Source organism: Muscardinus avellanarius (assembly GCF_963383645.1).
Source record: "Muscardinus avellanarius genome assembly, chromosome: 4".
Lineage (NCBI taxonomy): Eukaryota > Metazoa > Chordata > Mammalia > Rodentia > Gliridae > Muscardinus > Muscardinus avellanarius.
In genome coordinates this window covers 38,436,564-38,457,971 of record NC_137789.1, presented here as the reverse complement: position 1 = coordinate 38,457,971, position 21,408 = coordinate 38,436,564, and the positions used below count along the sequence as shown (strand labels likewise).

The window sequence follows — 21,408 nt, the reverse complement described above, 5'->3', positions numbered from 1 at the left end:
AATATACTCTGCTGTAGTCTGATTCAATCCGATAGTTGAAATAACGTTCTTTGTATTGGGTATAGGTATTATCTGAGGACAATGTAACCTTTCATATTTTATGGATTAAATGGTGCCTTATCTAGAACTTTTTATAATGGAAATCACACAGATAAAATAAGTTCATTAGAGTATATATAAAGTGCCATGTACATAGTTTTGTTAGAAATTAATGTGAAAATATTTCCATTATTAACTATTTGCATTTTCATGTGTATGTGTTATGTGTGTGTGTGTGCGTGTGTGTGTGTGTGTGTGTGTGTGCGCGCGCGCACGCGCGTGAGGGGGGGCTGGGGATTGAATCCAGAGGCATTTTGCCACAGAGCTATACCTCTAGCATTTTTTTTGTTTTTTATTTTGAAATAGGGTCTCAAAATAGATTGCTGAGGCTGGCCTCCAACCTGGGATCCCCTGTCTCAGCTTCCCAAGTCCTGGGATTATGGGCATGAACCAGTATTCTTGGCTGCATATTGGGCTGAGATCAGCCAGTTTCAGAAAGTTAAGGGTCAAATATTTTCTCTCATATGTGAAAATTAGAGAGAAAAATAAAAAATAAAATGAACTTTAGATAGTTGAGGAGAGTGACTGGTAGAAGAGTGGAGGGAAAGGAGGGTGGAAGTGGGGAATGAAAAAAGAAGACCTGGTACCTGAAACAGTTCAAATTTGCCATGTCCGTGTAGGAAGGTGTCACAGCTCATTTCACTATTATGTATGGGGAGAGAGAGGTGACAGGTGGGCCCAGAAGAGAAACATACCAGACCTATGTGCATATTATTTGTATGACTTTGAACCTCACCATGATGTCTGATTACAATGTACCAATAAAAGAATGAAAAACAAAAAAAAAGTTCATTAGTACACATGTATTCAGTTAACATGTGCTTTGAATCCTACCATAACAGAGACAGGGCAACTAGCAAAGTTTACAATCCACTGTTAGGTGACAAGAGAGTCTCACAATCTAAATATGAGTGGGGCTGAGTATCAGGTAGCAGGGCAACTTGATGACCAAAGAGCAGGAAAGCCTGCCGCACTCCCCAAGGTGCTCGCTGGAAAGTGCCAGAGCAGGAGATCTGAGGACACTGTGTGGGTCTGGGTGGGAGGGCACAGATTCTGTGGACTCCAGTTTGCTGGTCTGTGCAAAGGGCCTAAACATGGAAGTGTTTGGGTTCATTATGAAAAGTTATGAACTGAAATTCTCTTCTAGGACAAATCATGGCTCTATGGGGAAAAATGCTGGGAGTAGAATCAACTTGAGTCAGGAGAAAAAAGGTAAAAAGGAAAAAGAAAGCTAAAATAAAAAAGATGAAGATAAGAAGGGATACAGAGTAGGCCAATCTTGGAAAATACACAACTATTTTTGTATCACTTTGTGAACAAGATAGGGAAAAAGGCCATGAGCACCATTAAGCTGGAGTAACTCTCCTGGCCCACTCATTCCACATAAACATGACTAAAAGAGAAACTAGTTGAATTTCCCCAAAACAAAATCATTTTTTAAAATAAAGCCCTTAAGATCAGACAGACCTCCCTGTGGACAGTGAGTGCACACCACACAGAGACGACCACAAAGTTGGCGACATCTGTAGCCCAGTGATGGAGAATGAGTGAAATGAGGAACAAGAGAAGTTGTGAAGGTCAACATATGTCACAGTTTGAAAAACTCGCACATGGGCTATGTGGAGAATAGAATGATTCGAAAAGAAATGTGTTAAAAATTAAGAAAGAATTTAATAGCCAGGCGAAGTGGTGCATGCTTATAATTCCAGTATTTGGGAGGCTGAGACAGGAGGATCACACAGGTTCAAAGCCAGCCTCAGCTACTTAGTGAGGCTCTCAGCAAATTAGTGAGACCCTGTTTGCAAATAAAATATAAAATAGGTCTGGGAGTGTAGCCCAGAGGTAGAAAGCCCTTGGGTTCCATCTCCAGTAAATAAATAAATATTAAGAAATAATTTAGAAATAAAAGACTAAACTATTTCAGAAGAGTACACTAAAATATTTCAGCAGCACAAGGGTGACCAAATAAACACAAGTTGGAAAATAGCACAATATAAAAAACTCAGAAGCCAGGTGTGGTGGTACATGCTTGTAATCCCAGCATTTGGGAGGCTGGGCCAGGAGGATCACAGTTCAAGGACAGCCTCAGCTACTACTTAGTGAGACCCTTTGCAACTCAGTGAGACCCTGTTTTAAAATAAAGAATAAAAAATAGGACTGAAGGTATATCTCAGAGGTAGAACGCCCTTGGGTTCCAGCCCCAGAACCACACACACACAAAAAAAAGAAAGAAATCAAAAGAAAAGAAAAATGAAGGTAAAGAGGGTCAATTCAAGATGGATCAAAGACTTTGAAATTAGACCAGAGAGCTTAAGACTCCTCGAAGAGGGCATAGGTCCAACACTGCAACACATAGGCACAGATAAAAACTTTCTCAACAAGACCCCAAAGGCACAACAAACCAAAAGGCGAATCAACGCGTGGGATTGAATGAAACTGAAGAGCTTCTGTTCAGCAAAGGAAACTGTCAAGAACCTCAACTAAGAGCCAACAGAATGGAAGAAGATTTTTGCCACCTACCCTTCTGACAGAGGACTAATATCTAGAATATGTAGAGAACTCAAGAAACTCGACACTAAAAAAAAAAATCAAATCATCCAATTAAAAAAATGGGCAAGTGAACTAGACACTCCATGAAATAAGAAATTCGAATGGCCAATAAATGCATGAAAAAATGCTCAACATCACTGGCAATCAGAGAGATGCAAATCAAAACTACCCTGAGATTTCACCTGATTTCAATTAGAATGGCAATAATTCAAAACATGAACAATTACAAATGCTGGTGAGAATGTGAAGAGGGAACTCTAAAACATTGTTGGTGGGATTGCAAATTAGTGCAACCACTTTGGAAAACAGTATCGAGAATCCTCAGAAGAATGGGAACAAATCTACCATTTGATCCAGCAATACCATTCCTGGGTATCTACCCAAAAGAAAGGAAACCAAACTACCAAACTAATCCATGTGTATCTATGTTCATAGTTGCACAATTCACCATAGCCAAACTATGGAACCAGCCAAGATGTCCATCAGCAGACGAATGGATTACAAAACTATGGGATATGTACACAATGGAATTTTACTCAGCCATAAAAAAGAATACAGTTATGATATTTTCAGGAAAATGGATGGATCTTGAGGACATTATGCTAAGTGAGATTAGTCAGTCACAAAAAGTAAGGAATCGGATGTTTTCCCTAATATGTGAAAGCTAGGGTGAATGGGGTCATAGGAGGAACTCCAGGTGAAAAAAGAGATCCTATAGAGGAGCAAATAAGGCAAACTAACTGTGGGGATGGAGAGGGGAGAGGGAAACGCTGTAAAGCGCATGATGTACTTATTCATATCGAAGTCAACCACTAAACCAAGCATGGGAGGGAGGGATGGGGAGGGGGTGAGGTGGGGACTGGGTGGGGGCTGGCTGGGTGATGTGTGCATTTATGCCTACACAAGTTTTTTACCCTATTATAATGTATAAATACAATGCACCAGTAAAAAAATAAAAAAGAAGGTCCAATATACATATAATAGGAATCTATTATATGTATATTATAATATAATATATATAATATATATAATATATATATATATAATATATAATATATATAATATATAATATATAATAAATATATTCTATATATATTATAAAAAAAAGTCAAAACAGAATAGAATGACTGTTAAAAATGATAAATTGGGAGCTGGGTGTGGTGGTGCATGGTTTTATTTATTTTTATTTTTATTTTTATTTATTTATTTTTGCGGGTCTGGGGATGGAACCCAGGGGCATTTGACCTCCGAGCTACACCCCCTGCCCTATTTTTTATTCTTTATTTTGAAACCGGGTCTCACTGAGTTGCAGAAGGCCTCACTAAGTAGCTGAGGCTGTTCGCGAACCGTGATCCTCCAGGTCTCAGGCTCCCGAATGCTGGGATTATAAGCGTGCGCCACCACACCCGGCTATGGCGCATGGTTTTAAATCCCGTGCTTGGGAGGCTGAGACAGGAGGACCGCACAGGTTCGAAGCCAGCCTCAGCTGTCTTAGACCCTGTTTCCAAATAAAATATAAATTAGGTCTGGGAGTGTAGTCCAGAGATAGAAGGCCCCTGGGTTCCATCCACCCCTACCCCCCCACCACCCCCCAAAAAAGATAAATTTGGAAAACTTTAAATAGAAAGTATACATATTTAAAATGGTCTACCATTTAGTTGGAGAAATTGAGCCAGGATAACCAACACCAAAGAGTAAAGCCATTGGACTTAAAAAACAGAAGTATGGGCACATGTAGCCTAACAGTATATGTCCCTAAAATCTCAGTAGCCTTTCAGACCATGATGATTTCAGTTAGTACTACTTACCCAACCCTCAGAGCAGTGCTTCAGTGAGGGACAGAGAGGCAGTCCCCAGGACACAGGAGCCAGCACATCAGCGTACCCCACGAATACACAGGTGGTGGGTCCAAGGGCACAACTTGCCTAGAGTCAAGAAGTAAAACAGTAGCACAGCACTGGAGGCAAATACAGAGCCGACTCCAAGCTCATGCTCCTTGAATGAATGAATGAGTTTATGCACAAACTATTAGGATGATAACTAATCAATCAGTCCCTCAACAAAGAGCCATGGTAGCCTTTAAAAACAAAAGAAAATAATCCATTCGTGTCATTAGTTTACATATCAAACATCCAGAAAACATTTTAAAATAAAGTACCACAGAATATTCAGGCATACCAGTGGGATAACATTTAAACAATTTGAATTCTCTTACTTTATTCCAGGTATTCCAAGGGAGATCTTAGAATCCCTGGAGAATGAAACCATGAGACCAAAGAGTAGAGTTAGGGGCAAGAAGAAAGGGAGGAAAGGACGGAATAGAAGGATCTGGCAACTAATTTATTTTTACTGTGGCAGCTGGAATCGAATGTGGGAAAGTGAGGGCGTAAAGAATGCTCATATAGCTATCTTACTCTAGCATTGATGTAAAAAATACCAATAAAAAAGGCAAAACAAAACAAATTTGCAGAATTAAGAATGTTACACTGTTGCCCACCTGTGCTTTAGAATAAAAGCGGCTATAAGAGGCTAGAGGGTAAATAAAATGCTTAATTGTACCTTTTGTTTGAAAACATGTTTTATATATTTTTATTCCTAATCATTTTTACCTTTAGAGGAGAGAAGAGAAAATAGTATTGAGGAAGTTTTTCCAAAGTATTTGTTTCTTAAAGTTATGCTACTTATCAAGGTAATATATAAGAAAGAAATGGAGGGGACAGCCACTTACCTGTGTGGGCAGGTTTGTAAACTTGAGTCCCAAAAGAATCATATTAACCTATGCTTTACAAATCAGAAAATAGGAGGTATTTCCAATATCTTCTGTTTTAAATGCCAGTCTAATAAATATAAATGCTAAGCAGATAAAAATGTTTGAAGAATGTTGAGGAAACGATTAGCATTATTCCAAGAAACTGGTGATGTAAAGAGCTTCTAGTATGATGTTAGAGAAATCTTAATACTAAGGGTTTGGAGAGAAAGAGGAGGGTTCAGGAAACTTACATGTGGAGAAAATCTCACTGGCTGCATAGGTGGACTAACTATAATTGCTGTCAATTTCTCTGATAAGCCGGATACAGTCTTTTGTTATATCATTGCTTTTGCAATTCTAATTTCAAACCACATCAGAAATCACTCTTGGGAAATAAAAAGAAAAACAAAAGTTTCATTTTTGCGCTTTTCAAATAGTTGTATAAATGCAAGTGCTTAATTTGAAATTTTTTTCTAAAGCAAAAGAGTAAAAAGCTATTCCAGCTTAAAACTGTACATTTTCCAGTCCTATTCTTAAACAGATGGAATTTTGCACTATCTAGAGTTCTTCAGTTTGACTTTTAATACACCTGTGAGCCTGCTTTCTCTAACTTATTTTTGGTATTATGAGACTTTTGTTAAAATACATATGCTTATACATTAAAATTTAGCATATATCTATGTAACTACCTAGATGGATACCTATGTGTATGCAATATCTTTGTGCCTATACAAATTACAAAAACAAGTCAAATTACAGAGAACAGAAGTGGAAAAAGAAAGTAAAAAGAGAAATCATGTTTCCCATTTGGTTGGATGAGCACTGTTTCTAAGAACATGGAAACATTGGTATAGAAACAAAACTCTACTCCTGTGCACAGAGTGACCCCACATCGTGTGTGGCCACAAAGCAAGAAAGTCCTCTCTCATTTCTACCACTGTCCTGATTTTATTTTTTCAAGAAAGAAGGAAAGGGAAAATTAAATAAGGAAGTCACAGTCAACTTTAAACCCTTTGCATGCCTGGGTCAACACTTCATCTTACGACGTTTTATTGTGATCACTGGAGTTATTTAACGGGCACTGAATTGGAACGGAACTGGAAATCTATATGGATTCAAAACCAAAGCTCTTCAAATAGGCAAGGTACCAAGAGAGGAGAAAATCCAGGCGAGTGGGATCACTCACAGGCCAGAGATAAAGTATAGACTCGGAGTGCTCTGACCTCGCTGGAGGAGAAAATGGGCTGCCAGTTCTCCTCCTCCCCGCTGTGTTTCATACCCTCGTGATGTGTGTGTGGCAGTATTCTTGCATGTTCCAATAACATGCCTGGCACGGTCTGTGTTTGTTTTTCTCTATCAGGGAGCAGAAAGGAAAATCCGAGATGAAGAGAGGAAGCAGAACAGGAAGAAAGGGAAAGGCCAGGCCTCCCAACCCCAGTGCAACAGCGGTGAGTTTCTCTGAGGCTGACTGTGCTAAAGGGAAGGCTCCAGGTGGGAGTGTCCTTGGGGGACAGGCGGAAAGAAGTGGGTTACAGAGAAAACTACAATATGCAAGACATGCCCTGCCTTCCCCTGGCAGTAGAGACAGGGTGATTGTCCCTATGAAAAACAAATAGAATCACATGTGCACAGTGTGTTTGAGGTCTTTGTATAATGGAAACCAGTAAGGATTCTAGGATGTACACAGGGATAGCAGGATGTGAGGGGATTCAAGTTCCACCTCGAGTATATATTTAAGGTACATGATTTTATTGTTGGTTTGGGGATAGAGGGGGGCAGAGGGAGCCTTTTAAAGTATATTCACATCCATGGTATTTGGAAAGCTCTGTGAGAGAAAGTCATGAACATTAGCTAGGACAAGGCTGATAATTGAGAGTTCTCAGTCATGCATAACCGTGTCGTTTATGGGTTTTGTGGTCGCGTCCAGCCTCTGATGGGAAGTTGGCTGCCATACCTTTACAGAAGAAGAGTGACATCACCTACTTCAAAACCATGCCAGATCTGCACTCACAGCCCGTTCTCTTCATACCCGATGTTCACTTTGCAAACCTGCAGAGGACTGGACAGGTATGTATGACCTCCTTGCTAATCACCCTTCCCCCATCCATCCACAGGACTAATAGTATCTTAAGACAGAAATGCTTTAGGCAGCGTGGACCAGAAAAATAAAGCTCATCTTCCATTTATTAGAGGAAAGCCAATGTTATTCCCTTCAAAGAGTAGATTTTTATAGAAAGAAATGTCTCAGAAGAGGATTCTGACTTACTAAGGGAAAGAAGAGGGTTGGCTGATATTAATAAAGTGTACGTAAGAATGCTGATAACCTGTAAGAAATGTTATCTTAGTTTTGTGGCTTAGCCAGATGCCATAGAGCGCCACCTAATGGTATAAAAGGTAACTACACTCTAACTTCATAAAGTTGCACAAGGGGGAAAATTTCTTAAGTAAAACCTGGTCAAGCCAGGCATGGTGGCGCACGCTTGTAATCTCTGCGCTTGGGAGGCTGAGACAGAAGGATCACACAGGTTCGAAGCCAGCTTCAGCTACTTAGTGAGGCTCTCAGCAACTTAGTGAGACCCTGTTTCCAAATAAAATAGAAAATAGGTCTGGGAGTATAGCCTGGAGGTAGGAAAGCCCCTGGGTTCCACCCCCCAGTACCACCAAAAAAAAAAAAAAACCAACAACAAAAAAAAAAAACCTGCTCAACAATTTTTCCCTTAGTAAGTTAACAGTTCTCAGTGAATGAGTAAATCATTGCAACCTAAAGAAAGATGAGGTTCTAGAGATCTCCTTTAAAAAATAAAAAAAGAGCCGGACGTGGTGGCTCATGCTTGTAATCCCAGCATTCAGGAGGTTGAGCCAGGAGGATTGTGGTTCTCTGACACCTCAGCTACTTAGTGAGGCCCTCTAAAACTTTGTGAGACCCTGTTTCAAAATAAAGAATAAAAAATAGGGCAGGGGGTGTAGCTCGGAGGTCGAATGCCCCTGGGTTCCACCCTCAGACCCGAAAAAAATAAATAACATAAAAAACAAAACAAAAACCCAAATCCTGTTTTCTAGGTACAATTGAAATGAAAGATCTAATATTAAACTAAGAGTCTTATGATAAGCCCTCTTATGATAGCTCAGATGTACAAAATGTTATGTAGCCACTAAAATTTTAATTATGGAAACCACATAACTACATGGAAAATAATTATGTTAAAGCTCAATGAAAATAAAAAATAAGATAACAATTTGTATCTATACTATAATCCCAGATATCTAACTGAGCTTGAAAGAAGCAAGAAAAACTGCAACATTTTTACTGGTTTATAAAATAAGTTTCACTTTTTTCTTTTTTATTATTTATCTTATGTGATAAATTATGTGAAAAAAGGAAAAATAACCATTTCCTTAAGATGAGCCACAATTTTCTTTCACCAGACTAAATTGATTTAGAATTTTGTGTTGACTAGTTTTTTAAACCCAATGTCCTCTGAGAAGAGGTCTGTTTTGAGGAATAGGGGCATAATGACACACTCACATTTTTCTCTTGTTGTGAGTGTGTGAACACACATTGAAATTGACCTTAGTCTAGAAGGAGAAATCAGTATTGGCTCCACTCTCTCTTTCCAGGAATATTTTATTCCCCAGTCAGTGTGTTGTTTCATTATGAAAAGCAAAACAGTTGTTCACCCAGAGTGTTTGTGGTTTTTTATCATGTTGAGATTGAACCCATTCTACCTCTGAGATACACCCCTAGCTCTATTTTTATTTTTTTATTTTGAAACAGGGTCTTGCCAGATTGATGAGACTCTCAGTCCTTGCTGAGGCTGTCCTCAAACCTATGATCCACCTGTCTCAGCCTCCCAAGTACTAGGATTACAGGTGTGTGGTACCACGCCTGGCTCCAGAGTGGGTTTTTTTTGTTTTGTTTTTTGTTTTTGTGTGGTACTTGGGGGTGGAACCCAGGGTCTTTCTACCTCCAGGCTATACTCCCAGACCTATTTTATATTTTATTTGGAAACAGGGTCTCACTGAGTTGCTGAGAGCCTCACTAACTAGCTGAGGCTGGCTTTGAACCTGTGCGATCCTCCTGTCTCAGCCTCCCAAGCGCAGGGATTACAAGTGTGCGCCACCACGCCCGCTTCCTGTGTGTTTTTTATCGTTATTGTTGCTGTTCATGATCAAAAATGCTAACAAAATACCCATAGCTTTTTCTTAAAGTATTTTCTAACACACACTAATTTAACATTTTCATGTTTTCTTGCTTGTTCGATAAGAACAGGAACACAAGGGGAAGAGAAAGAATGTTATAATTTATCCAGATACTCAACGCCCATTTTCTTAAGTTCCTGAGTGTGTGGTAGTCATCTGTCATTGCTGCATGATTGTATGGAGCTGGGTTTCCGCACCTTTCAGAAGAGGGGATAATTGAGTTAAATCGCTCTTAATATTTACTGCCATGATTCTGGCTACAGTTCCGTGTCAACACTGACAACCTGACCTCTTCTCATGGCAAGATTTCTCCAAAATGTACAAAGCTGTAAATTAATCTTATGAGGAAAAGTAACTTGACCTGGCTGTCGCAGGCGCCAGTCTTCTGGCCTCACTGTCCCTCTGGTAGTGATCTGAGCTCTCAGCGGGAGGCTGACTCAGAAGGACCTGCAGTCTTTATGCTTGTTGGTCTCAGCAATTACAGAGCAGCCCAGTCAACACCGACTTGGACCATGGGATCCTGACATCCTGCCGCATGGAGGCCACCCTCACTGAGCCCCTGGCCTCTCCTGTGACCTTGGGTTCTGAGTGAGGGAGCCTGCCCTAAGGTCCTGGCAGCAAAGCCTTAGAACAACCTGTGACTGCCCCATGGTTGATCAACTCACTTAGCTGAAGGAAGAGACAGTGGCTGTTTGGGGCTTTTAAAGGTTGCCTTTTCTGTCAATAGCTTGATGTCCAGAAATCTTCCAGAGGCTGATGCAGAAGCATTGCCAGCGCCTAGAAGGGAAGTCAGGCAGGAGGTGGCCTACTGTGACATGCAAATTGAGAGCCACAGTGGCAGGTCAAAAGAGAGACTGATTTACCAAAGGGGGAGGGAGGCAGGCAGCAGGGTGTGGCTCAGTAACCCTTACAGGAGAGGGGCTTGCTGAAATCAGCTGCACAGCAGCTCAGCATGCTGCAGGGCCAGCAGCTTTACAGTTCACAGTCAGCGAGGCACCCAGAGTCCAGCCGCGCTGAGGGCACCTCCGCCATGGTGCAGCAGTTCCTGTTCACCCAAGAACACTGACCAGCGACTCCCCCATCATCTCACTAATTTACTTGTGGATTGGAATATTCTTCAGATGATTATTAAAAACTAAGAAGGAATGAATCCATTGTGTGGGCACAATGGGAACCTTTAGTCTCACACCTCATACTGAAGCCCTCAAGCTCCTGGCTCCTCAGGTCTGAAAGGCCCTTAACAGAGAAGTCATGAGGGAGCTTGGAAGAGACTGGGATTCTTGAAGTGGGTTCCAGAATGTTGCATTAAAAAATAAGGTCTCTGGATATATTTTAGGCACTTATTATTGGAAAAACATGCTATAAAAATTGTTGGGATCTGATGGTTGATGGGAAGAAATAGTGGGTCATTATGTGAGAAAAGGATAAAGACAAAGGAAACAGTGAAGTAGAGTCCTGTGAGGAGGGCAGGAAGACACCCACGAGAACACAAGAAGGCTGCTTCCACGTTTGGGTCACCCACAAGCTTTGCAAAGAGCTGACTGTTACCTTGTTGGGGAGTCAGGCAGGGTAGATGCAAAATGCCACATTTAGAGACACCAGCAAAACATAAGCCACATCAGGACATTTTTCAGAACAATCCAGTGGTTGTGGCCATTGGAACATCCTAGACTCCCTACTCAGTAGGGGTCATTTTTTATGCATCTAAATGAACAGTCCTGTGTCTACCACATCAGGGATGTGGAAGCCACACTGAACATTGAGCTAGAAAAAACCATGATGAACCTTCATTGTTTTCTGATTTAAAAAGATACAGCAATGCCTATACAAAAGTTAAAAGGAAAAAGTTCCCATAGAAATCTGAGCTAGTGAATAGAATGACTCATTTCAAAGAGTTCCAGGTAACAGGTTTGTTATACAATGAGGCTTGTGCTTGGCAACTGCCCAGGTGCTAGCAGGACCCTTTGAGACTCTCTGTAGGGGATGTGTCCCCTAGGCCCAGTGTGGCACAGATAGTGGCTAAGATCCTGGAATCAGAGGCTCCTTTTGAAGTAACTATGTGAATGTTTGATACTGATTCAGGTATTGTTCTTTACCCAAACACAAATGGCCCCAAAGCATACAGATAACTCTCATGAGAGATCCACAAATTAATTTTTAGAAATAATTGGGTCAAGAGAACGCACATACATAGCAGATCCCCTCTGGATTTCTCCCGTAGTTCTAACAAATAATACAGATGCGTCACAATTTCTTGAATTTTGATTCTGCCTGCTGCTGAGCTGACCACCTAAAGATGTTTGTCCGTGCAGATTTTACTTCTTTATTTTTTGTTGTTTTGTTTTGTTTTATTTATTTGTTTTTTTTATTGGTGTACTGTATTCATACATCATAGTGGGATACAAACTTTTGTAGACATACATGCATATATCACCCAGTCAGCCCCACCCGATCTCCACCCCATTCTCTCTCCATCCCTCCTTCCCATGCTTGGCTTAGAATGCCTCCTAAGCCAAAGAGACAGATGACTTCCTAACTTTGGTGATTGTGGGATGCCAGCGTAACTCAGAACTCTTTAGAGAGTAAACAGACTTGAGGTTACTGCTGGCCTGTCCTGGGACCCTTTGCTCAAACTCTCCCCAACAGTACAGTGCCTAGAATCAGCTCACCTGTGGACCAAGTCGATAGATTACCCGTTAGCCCTGTTCCAAGAGCCATCCCACAAGCCAGAGCCTTTCTAAACAATGAATTTAGATCCTGCCAACATATTTTCTTAATGTCAAGAGCAAGATTTGGCTGAGGGCCATGGGATATGATCAGACTGACTTTAGCTAGAAATAATCAGATTTCCAATTTTATTTCATTAAAATCTAAGAATTGACCCCAGGAAGAATGTCATCATGCAAATTTGTCTTTTGTCTTTTTTAGAGACAGCCCATGCCTTAGGAAAGTCTGTGCATCACATATTTCCATTTCTTCTCTCTGACCTACAGTAAGCCTCTTGTCTTGTTCCACAGGTGTACTACAACACGGATGATGAACGAGAAGGGTAAGACACTCAGTTTTTTCAACTAAGCGTCCAAAGTCCATTCTCATCAGAGGACAACCTGCTCTCTGTCCTTTGGGACTTTAGATGAGAAGTTGTCACTGAAGGCCCCGCATCACATTTTTGTGTAACAGTGACAAGAAATGTTTTTCATATTTCCACATATTCCCCTGAATATAGTCCTGCAGTCAGATCTTCAAAGTGTTTTCAATCCCTAATTTGTGCAATAAACTCACACGTTAAAGCCAAGAAGGAACCGTTAGGTCCTTGAGCTTACCTCTTCTTCTAAGCAGTGGTAACATTTATACACATTTTTGAGAAGTGGTCAGCTAGCCTCAGCCCAAATATTTCCAGTGATGGAGAGCTCACTGTGTGTGAGTGGCTCATTACACTCTTGCGCAATCCCAGCTCTTGGGAAGTCAAATTGTTCGTGGAGCTAGCTTCTACCTCTTTTGACTTCTATCCATCAACTCCCATTCTGCCCTCTGAATAAGCATCATCCTCCCTTGACAGTCAAACATTTCTCTTCTCCGTGCAACTGTTCTTGATTAAAATATAGTTTTTACTTCTCAACATCTTAATTGCCCTCTAAGGAACACTGCTGAATGTTTTAGTCTTCTTAAAACTGGCTTTTAGCATAAACGTGTGTTCTGAACTACATAAATTGCAGATTATATTGGGATAATTTCTTTTCATGAGCTAGGTACTCTTTTTCTTTAAAGTAAGCTAGAACATAATTTATTTTTAATACCTATTTTATGTTTTTGGTTTGCATTACATGTATGTAACTAAAATTTTTAGATCATTTTTTCACTCCAAACTATGGTTAAAACCAGGCTTCCCTATTCTTATGTAACTAATATATTTTATTGTAAAACATTTCGCAGTTGGTGTAAGTGGAACAGGTATTGCTGAGCTCATTCCTAGAACAAAGGTTGGCAAATGATAGCCTCAGGACCAAATCGGGCCCACCATCTGTTTTTGAAAAATCTGTAAACTCAGAATGCTATTCATATTTTTCAACAGTTGAAAAATTTAAAAGGATAATATTGCATGACATGTGAAAATTATATGAAATTCAAGTGCCATATAAATAAAGTTTTACTGGCACATAGCCACATTAATTCCTTCATGTGTGTCCCATGACTGCTTTGGTACAATAGCCATAAAATCGAGTAGAAACAACAGAAACCATCTGGGTCTACAAAGCCTAAATATGGATTGTCTGGCCCTTTATAGAAAATGCCTGTCACCTTCTGTTCCAAAGAAAGAATTAGGGACGGAACTTTGTCTAGGACTTAGCTATATATTCAGATTTCCAAATTTTCTAAATACCTATTGGATTATTATTTTTCTCGTTGGACATAAATACATATTTCCAGTGGTTGGAATGAGAAGAAATGATTACATATTTTGAGGAAAAAATGTGGCATCGTGGAAAGATATTGACTCTCTGCTCAGGGAGCCCAGGTTCAGCTACTGGCGGCCATTTTTCAGTGTGAGGTCTTGGGCAGTTTTTTGTATCTGGGCTTCTGTTTCCTCAATTTCACATCGAAGACTTTGCATTGAACTATCTCTAAGAACTATCTTTGTATTGCACTATCTCTAGCTTTAACATTTTATTTAGGTGCTGGGTGTGTAACGCATGCTTGTAATCCTAGCATTTGGGAGGCTGAGGCAGGAGGATCGTGGTTCTCAGGACAGCCTCAGCTACATAGTGAGGCCCTTTGCAATTCAGTGAGACCCTGTTTCAAAATGAAAAGAATAGCCAGGCGTGGTGGCACATGCCTATAATCCTAGCGTTCAGGAGGCAGAGACCAGAGGATCACTTCGCGGACAGCCTCTACTTAGTGAGGCCGTTTGCAACTCAGTGAGACCCTGTTTCAAAAAAATAAGAAAGACTAGTCAGGTGTGTTGTCTCGTGATTGTAATCCCAGCATTTGGGAGGCTGAGACAGGAGGATCGTGGTTCACGGACAGCCTCAGCTACTTAGTGAGGCCCTTTGTGAACTCAGTGAGACCCTGTTTCAAAATAAAGAATAAAAAAGAGGGCTGATGGTGTAGGTCAAAAGTAGAATGCCCCTGGGTTCCATCCCCATTACCACAAAATAAAATAAATAAATAAATAAATAAATAAATAAATATTAAAAATTAAAAAACATTAAAAAGACTAAAAACAGGACTTGGGTGTAAGCTTGGAGGTACAATGCCCTGGGTTCCATCCCTAGTATTACAAAAATAAATAAATAAATAAATGAATAAATAAATAGGGCTGGAGGTGTAGGTCAAGAGGAAGAATGCCCCTGGGTTTCATCCCCAGAACCACACACATACACACACAAAATTCTATTTAGTATTACAAGCAAGAAAATAACTCATGGGGAGACAGTATCAGGAAGAAGTGTCTGAGATTCTGAACGCTTCTGCGTGAGCAGACCACAGTTGTAAATCTATCTCATTGAAAACTGTCCTTCGTTAGCTGACTACATTCAGATGGCCACTGGCCTGTGTGTAACGCCAGTGGCCTGGTCTCTCTGTGAGAATTACCCTGTATTTTCACAGTCATGAGTCCCGATACCCGAGTCTCATTTCACTTACACATCTTCTAGCATGCATTTGACTGAGAAACGTGGGCAGCATTAGAACTTTGTTGTTAATACAGAGCAGGAACTTGGCTATTGTTTTGTGTAAATGTAATAATTAACATTTACTGCATACCTTGGCGAGGCGCCACTGGACTAAGTGCCGTATATGCCTTATCTAATGTCTCATTGAATTCTCCCAAATTCCTACTCATTCATTTTTTGATAATGAGAAAATTGAGACTTCAAGAGATTAGAAAACTTGTTAAAAGTCATCTAACTGGTCAGTGATGGAAGCATGAGTTGAGCCAGTATGTAGCTGCACTTCCTAGCACTTGCTTCATGTATTTTGCCTTATTCTCTAACCCTCTTGATTCTTGACCTGTGGCTACAAAGAAAAAACAGAAATATCTATAGTTCCATTTTCAATAACCTCTCTGGAGTCTACTGTCCCGGTCATTTATAACTTGCTATTAAAAGCAATAATAGCTTCTAAATTTCTAGTTTTTTAAAAAAATGATTTTGTTGGGTGAATTCTTTAAATGCCCCAAACTAGCACTGATTAAAGGCTAACATCGCTGGATATGGTGGTGCATGCTTGTAATCCCCGCGCTTGGGAGGCTGAGACAGGAGGATCGCACAGGTTCGAAGCCAGCCTCAGCTACTTAGTGAGGCTTTCAGTAACTTAGTGAGACCCTGTTTCCAAATAAAATATAAAATAGGTCTGAGATTATAGCCTGGAAAAGCCTCTGGGTTCCACCCCCAGTATCACCCAAAAATAAAAAAATAAAAATAAATAAAAACTGACATCCCCAAGAGTAAACCATTGGAAATACATTAATCAAGATTCTATCCCATAATGTGAAAGAGTTTCTGAGAACTTGAATGCAAGATGACCCTCTCTTTTCAGAGATTAAAAGTGTGGGAGACGCCTCCATTTACTTAGGGCATTTGCAGTAATTAGCACTTACAGGTCGTAAGCAGAGTTGTGAGACACATAGACTATGTCTCCATGGTGTCTGAAACCTTTTTCTGTACTCTCGGTTGGTTATCTTCTCACCAGGCACCCAACGTCTAGGGCAGTTCAGCTTGGCAGGTAGGACACAGAGTTGCCTCGCCCAGCTATGGCCAGAGGCTTGCTTCAGACCCCACACTTTCCCAATATTTTTCTCATGAAATTTAACACTTCTTTATTTGTGCCGCAGGGACTTGCTTTTCCTGAGATTGATCCCACAAGCCAGTGGCTGAACATGCTGCCTCATGGTGCCACTGACTGGAGACTGATGTCAGAGAAAGCACCCTCTCCTTGTCCTCCAGTCTTTCCTTGCTAACCCGGGCCCTAGGAGGCCTGCAGCATGTGCACCTTTCATGTGGCAAATGGGCTGGTCACATCTGCCTTCTTTTTGGCCTTGCTCTGAAAAGAAATGAAACAGTTGAATTCAGAGCACATTATGTGCCGACTCCTAGCCAGGCATGGTATTGCACACTTGTAATCCCAGCACTTGGGAGGCTGAGACAGGAGGATTGCAGGTTCTCAGGTCATCTCAGCTACTTAGTGAGGCCCTCCACAACTTAGTGAGACACTGTTTCAAAATAAAAAATAAAAAATAGGGCTGGGGGGTTGTAGCTTAGAGGTAGAATACTTCTGGGTTCAATCCCCAATACTGGAAAAAAAAAAAAAAGCACTGACTCCTACTGGGTTTATAGATTTGAAAGTGTACAACAGCATATTTGACTTGCCAAGAGAAGTGTGACTTATCTAAGATCTTATTTTAATGGCAAAGTCTGTCATGGCTCAGAACAGGGTGCTATCAAAACTCAACACTGGACAAATATAAATAAATCTCACTTGGTGAAGGAGGGGGGGGGAAGCACTAGCTCAGCTAACTCAGAAAACCTCCCAGCATGCAAGAGTGATATTTCAGGCCAATTACCCACTATTAACTAGGGGCCACTGACAGTTATGTGAATGGATTTTCTAATCTTTTAATCCTCAGACCATAGTCACTCCAGTTCCAAAACGTGACATAGTAACACAGCCTGATTTCATGACGGAGTAGCGAGGAGAAGGCAGAGGGAACCGCGCCCTAAAAGCTTATTACTGCTTTCAGCTGGGACTTGAAGTTTAGATTTTTCCTTTAGCTGTTTTCATTGTTTAACATGCTAGGGGATAATATAAGAGAAGGCTGACTCTTGATATTATTTTTTATACCCTTACATTATCATCATCTCATTTATTGAGTAACTTTATCATGAGGTTATTCTCTCAAAGGCAAAGTCTCTGAACATCCTGTTCCACTTACTGGCTCCATCGCCCCACTAAGACCCTTAACATATTGAACTCTCCATCCTCACTGAGATGGACATAAAATTGGACCTGTCCCTGGCTGGCTCGCAGAGTGTTCATGAGACTTAAGAGATCAAGGAAATAAAATGTGCTTTGTAAAACTCGAAGTCTTAATGAGGAATTTGATTGATTAATGAGAAGATAAAGCGTCACCACCTTAAACTACTAGAGTTAATAGAAATGCTCTTAGGCTGTCCCCAGTGGTGTCCCATGTCGTCTTTCTACTTCTGGACCCTACCATTAGTTTGAATTGAGAACTGATAACTTCCTGCTCATAGTAATGCCAATAGGGAGTTGCAGGGGTTTGTCTATCTGGGTATTTGGGATTGATACAATGTCAACCTCCCATAGAGGGAGCTTTATTGGCATTAGTCCTTCAGCTGGACTAGAGTGGTGGTTTGAACTCTGTGCTCTGTGACGGCAAATAGGATTTCTCACCTCTTTCAAACTGTCTGCTTTATTTAAGTCTTCTCCATGTCTGTCTTGCTCAAATTTCTCCAACTTATAATCATCATCTTCCTCTAATACCTCAAGGAATCTGGTGAGTACTTTACATACGTAAATCCACTTCATTCTCTCAACAGCTTCGTGTGTGTGTGTGTGTGTGTGTGTGTGTGTGTGTGTGTGTGTGTACTGGGGATGGAACCCAGGGGCGTTCTACCTCCAAGCTAAATTTTATTCTTTTACTTGGAAACAGGGTCTCATGAAGTACACAGATTTAGAACTTCTGCTGTCTCTCAAGCCACATTAGCCAGTGTAGCTCAGGTGTTTACTATGACAAAATTTGACAAAGAGGGAAATGTTACTTGTTTTGAAAGGAAGAAAACTGAATTATACCAAGAGGTCCTCAAGCCAGAGATCTGCGATCTCAGCATTTGACATCACAAACTGAAACAAGAGGATTATCATAAAACTTTAGGAATTAACTAATTTTTACTTTTTACTTTTAAATTACAAATATAATATTTGTGCTTATTCCTGAGGTATGGTATATAATTTGATACACGTATACTGTGTGTAATGATCAACTCAGGATAATTAATGCATTACCATCTTCTCAAATATTGTCATTTCTTTGTCAACAACCTCCTATAAAGGAGAATGTGGCCCAGGGAAGATGAGAAATTCATTCCAAGTCCCCAAAGCTAGCAAGTTATAAAGCAGAGATTTAAACTAAAGTAATCTGGCACCAAAGCTCCTGTCTTAAGAATTCTGCTGAACTGCCGGGCGTGGTGGTGCACGTTTGTAATCCCCGCGCTTGGGAGGAGACAGGAGGATCGCGCAGGTTTGAAGCCAGCCGTGCTGGCTTAAGAGACCCTGTTTCCAAATAAAAATATAAAAATGGGTCTGGGAGTGTAGCCCGGAGTTAGAAGGGCTTTCAGTAATCCCAGTACTACCAAAGGGGGGGGAAAAATTCTGCTGAACTGTGTGTCTGGCATTTCTTCACGAGCCCAGGAATCTGTAGAGAGAATAAAAGTTTCTGCACACCTGTGCTTCCTCCCTTGAGAGCTTAAAGAATAGTACGATCACAGTTGGGAGCATTTTCTTGCCATTGATGACTTCTGATTTCTGTTCTTCCAGTTCTGTATCTCTCAAACAATGCTTCCCTTTCCTAGAGTGTCGGAATGGACAGGGATTTTGAGAAGAAATGCTAAACTATCAGAACCGGCCCAATTGAGGTCCCACAGGGTCTTGGCACTATGGGCTCCCAGGAGTAGGGACTAGAACCTCACATGAGGAGAAGAAAAATACCAGACAGCCAGGTCTGGGTCCTAAAGGAACTTTCCTCTACTCTGACCAGGGGGAGAGGGAAACAGCTGGAAATCAGGACAGCCTTACAAGTTCCCGCAAGGCAGGCTTGTGTCCTTTCCAGAATTTCCTCCTGTGTCCTAAGGAGCGTGCACACCTGCAATCCCAGCTACCTAAGAGGCTGAGGTAGGAAGGTCACAAATTCAAGGCCAGCCTGGGCAACATAGTGTACCCCAACCCAGACGAGAGAGAGAGAGAGAGAGAGAGAGAGAGAGAGAGAGAGAGAGAGAGAGATTGAGATTGATTTACCTAAGGGGCTGGCAAGAGTGGGCAGCACCAGCACAGTCAGGCTGTAGCCAGATGGGATGGGGAATGTATGTAACAAATACCAGGACTCATTCCTGCTTTCCCTAAGTCCTGATCTTCTGAACAGAAAAAGGGAGACAAGTTAAGGCTGGAGTGGTTAAAATCCAGAGTTCTCATCTTTGTGGACCCATATTCAGCAATGCAGGGCAGGTCTTAGGTTTGCACCCTAAAGATGGTAGAACGTGTGTTCTGCTTCAAACAGGTATGATTTGGGATCTGCAAGGGGAAGGAGTTTAGTTAGTGGGTCCAGTTGTAGAGAAACCGGGAAAAGGATAGGGGTGCCACATACCTGAACTTGTATTTTGATACCCTGTCTGCTGTACTTTACAATTTCTGCTGATTTTTATTTTTTTCCCACAGCAGTGTCCTTGTTAAGCGGATGTTCAGGCCCATGGAAGAGGAGTTTGGTCCAACACCTTCTAAGCAGATAAAGGAAGAAGGGATAAAGCGAGGTATCTCTCCAGTTGCACAGCGCGGTTTCAGTTCCCAGCCCTCCAGCACGAAGGGCAGGCATCTCACCTAGGAGAGCTTGCAGCCACATCTGGCCCCCACTGCAGCCATACTGAGTTTTTATTCACACAAGAAGCTCACAATCTTTTCCTTTGTGTTAAATTCTGTCCTTTTAAGCATCTTACGTAAGATTTGTTCTTTCTGGGCACTGGTTCTTGGGAGAACCATGTCTTGGGAGAAGAATGGTAATGGATCTCCTGACTCATCCAGCAGTGAGACACAGGGTTAAAAAGAAACTGTGTATGTGACAATAATACTTCTTCAGAAGCAGTGACTGAGAGGCATTCAATAAACACAAATGGTCAGTCTCACAGGAGTAAATGAGCCCATTTCCCACGACTTTACATCTGTCTCATTCCCTCAGACTCGAGGGTCCTATTCCCCTTCACTAAGAGGGTGAGAAATGAGGGCTGAGAACATGGGGATCTTGCCCAGCATCTGCATGCTGCGCTGTCACCCTTCCTCATAGTAAGAGGGACATGTGTACGGGAGCCGTTTCCCCCAGTGCCCTGCTACAGCCGACTCCGAGGGCTGATAGGTACTAGACTTGTAATGACTCAGCTTACTGTGTTAAACATGAACACAGATTTTCACCATGGAGAAATTTAATTTTTTCCTATTTAATGTGACGGGATTGGCATAATGGCCAAGAGCACTCCCTCTGTAGCCCACCTCCGCCCCCTGAGCTGCTTGACCCTGGCCAGGTTCTTCACTCTCTTGCTCCTTGGAGTCCTCATCTATAAAGGGGGGATGACTGAAGTCCACAGACACTGGCCGTGAGGACAGCTACTATTAGGTCAATATCTATTTGAGTTATGATATCATACTGTGTATGAGTAATGAGCATTTCAGAATGGAAAGAGCCTGCATGCAAAAATTGTTAATTTGGCAACATTTAAGCCTTTAACAAACACTCTGGCCTCACAGGCTCACCATCAAATATTGAAGTACACTTTGGACCCCATGCCTGGGCACCCTTTTTATCCTATACTTCAGAATTAGAGTGGCATTCTATGGAAATCAAAAATCGCACAGGCGTACATAATTGTAGCTCACATCCCTATTTGGTGCTTGGTGGACTGTCCAAACACTATTCTTGAGATGTTGTGAAGGTAGCACAGAAACTTCCACTAGAAATTGTATTGGGCTGTAATGAAAAGTAAACCTGGGGACACATGAGGGTGCCATAACCTGCCAGCAATAAGAAATCT

General features: G+C 41.3%; 1 protein-coding gene across 1 annotated transcript in view; it reads left to right on the top strand.

Annotated features, from left to right (window-relative positions):
* Window positions 1-21,408, top strand: part of GRHL2 (grainyhead like transcription factor 2) — a gene marked incomplete at both ends in the record, with an annotated part of 113,389 nt that overhangs the window by 81,402 nt on the left and 10,579 nt on the right. Inside the window, 4 exons of the mRNA XM_080694440.1 lie at window positions 6,759-6,846; window positions 7,326-7,465; window positions 12,616-12,647; window positions 20,048-20,139. Coding sequence (XP_080550566.1) covers window positions 6,759-6,846; window positions 7,326-7,465; window positions 12,616-12,647; window positions 20,048-20,139 — 352 coding nt within the window. The remainder of the gene's footprint in view (window positions 1-6,758; window positions 6,847-7,325; window positions 7,466-12,615; window positions 12,648-20,047; window positions 20,140-21,408) is intronic.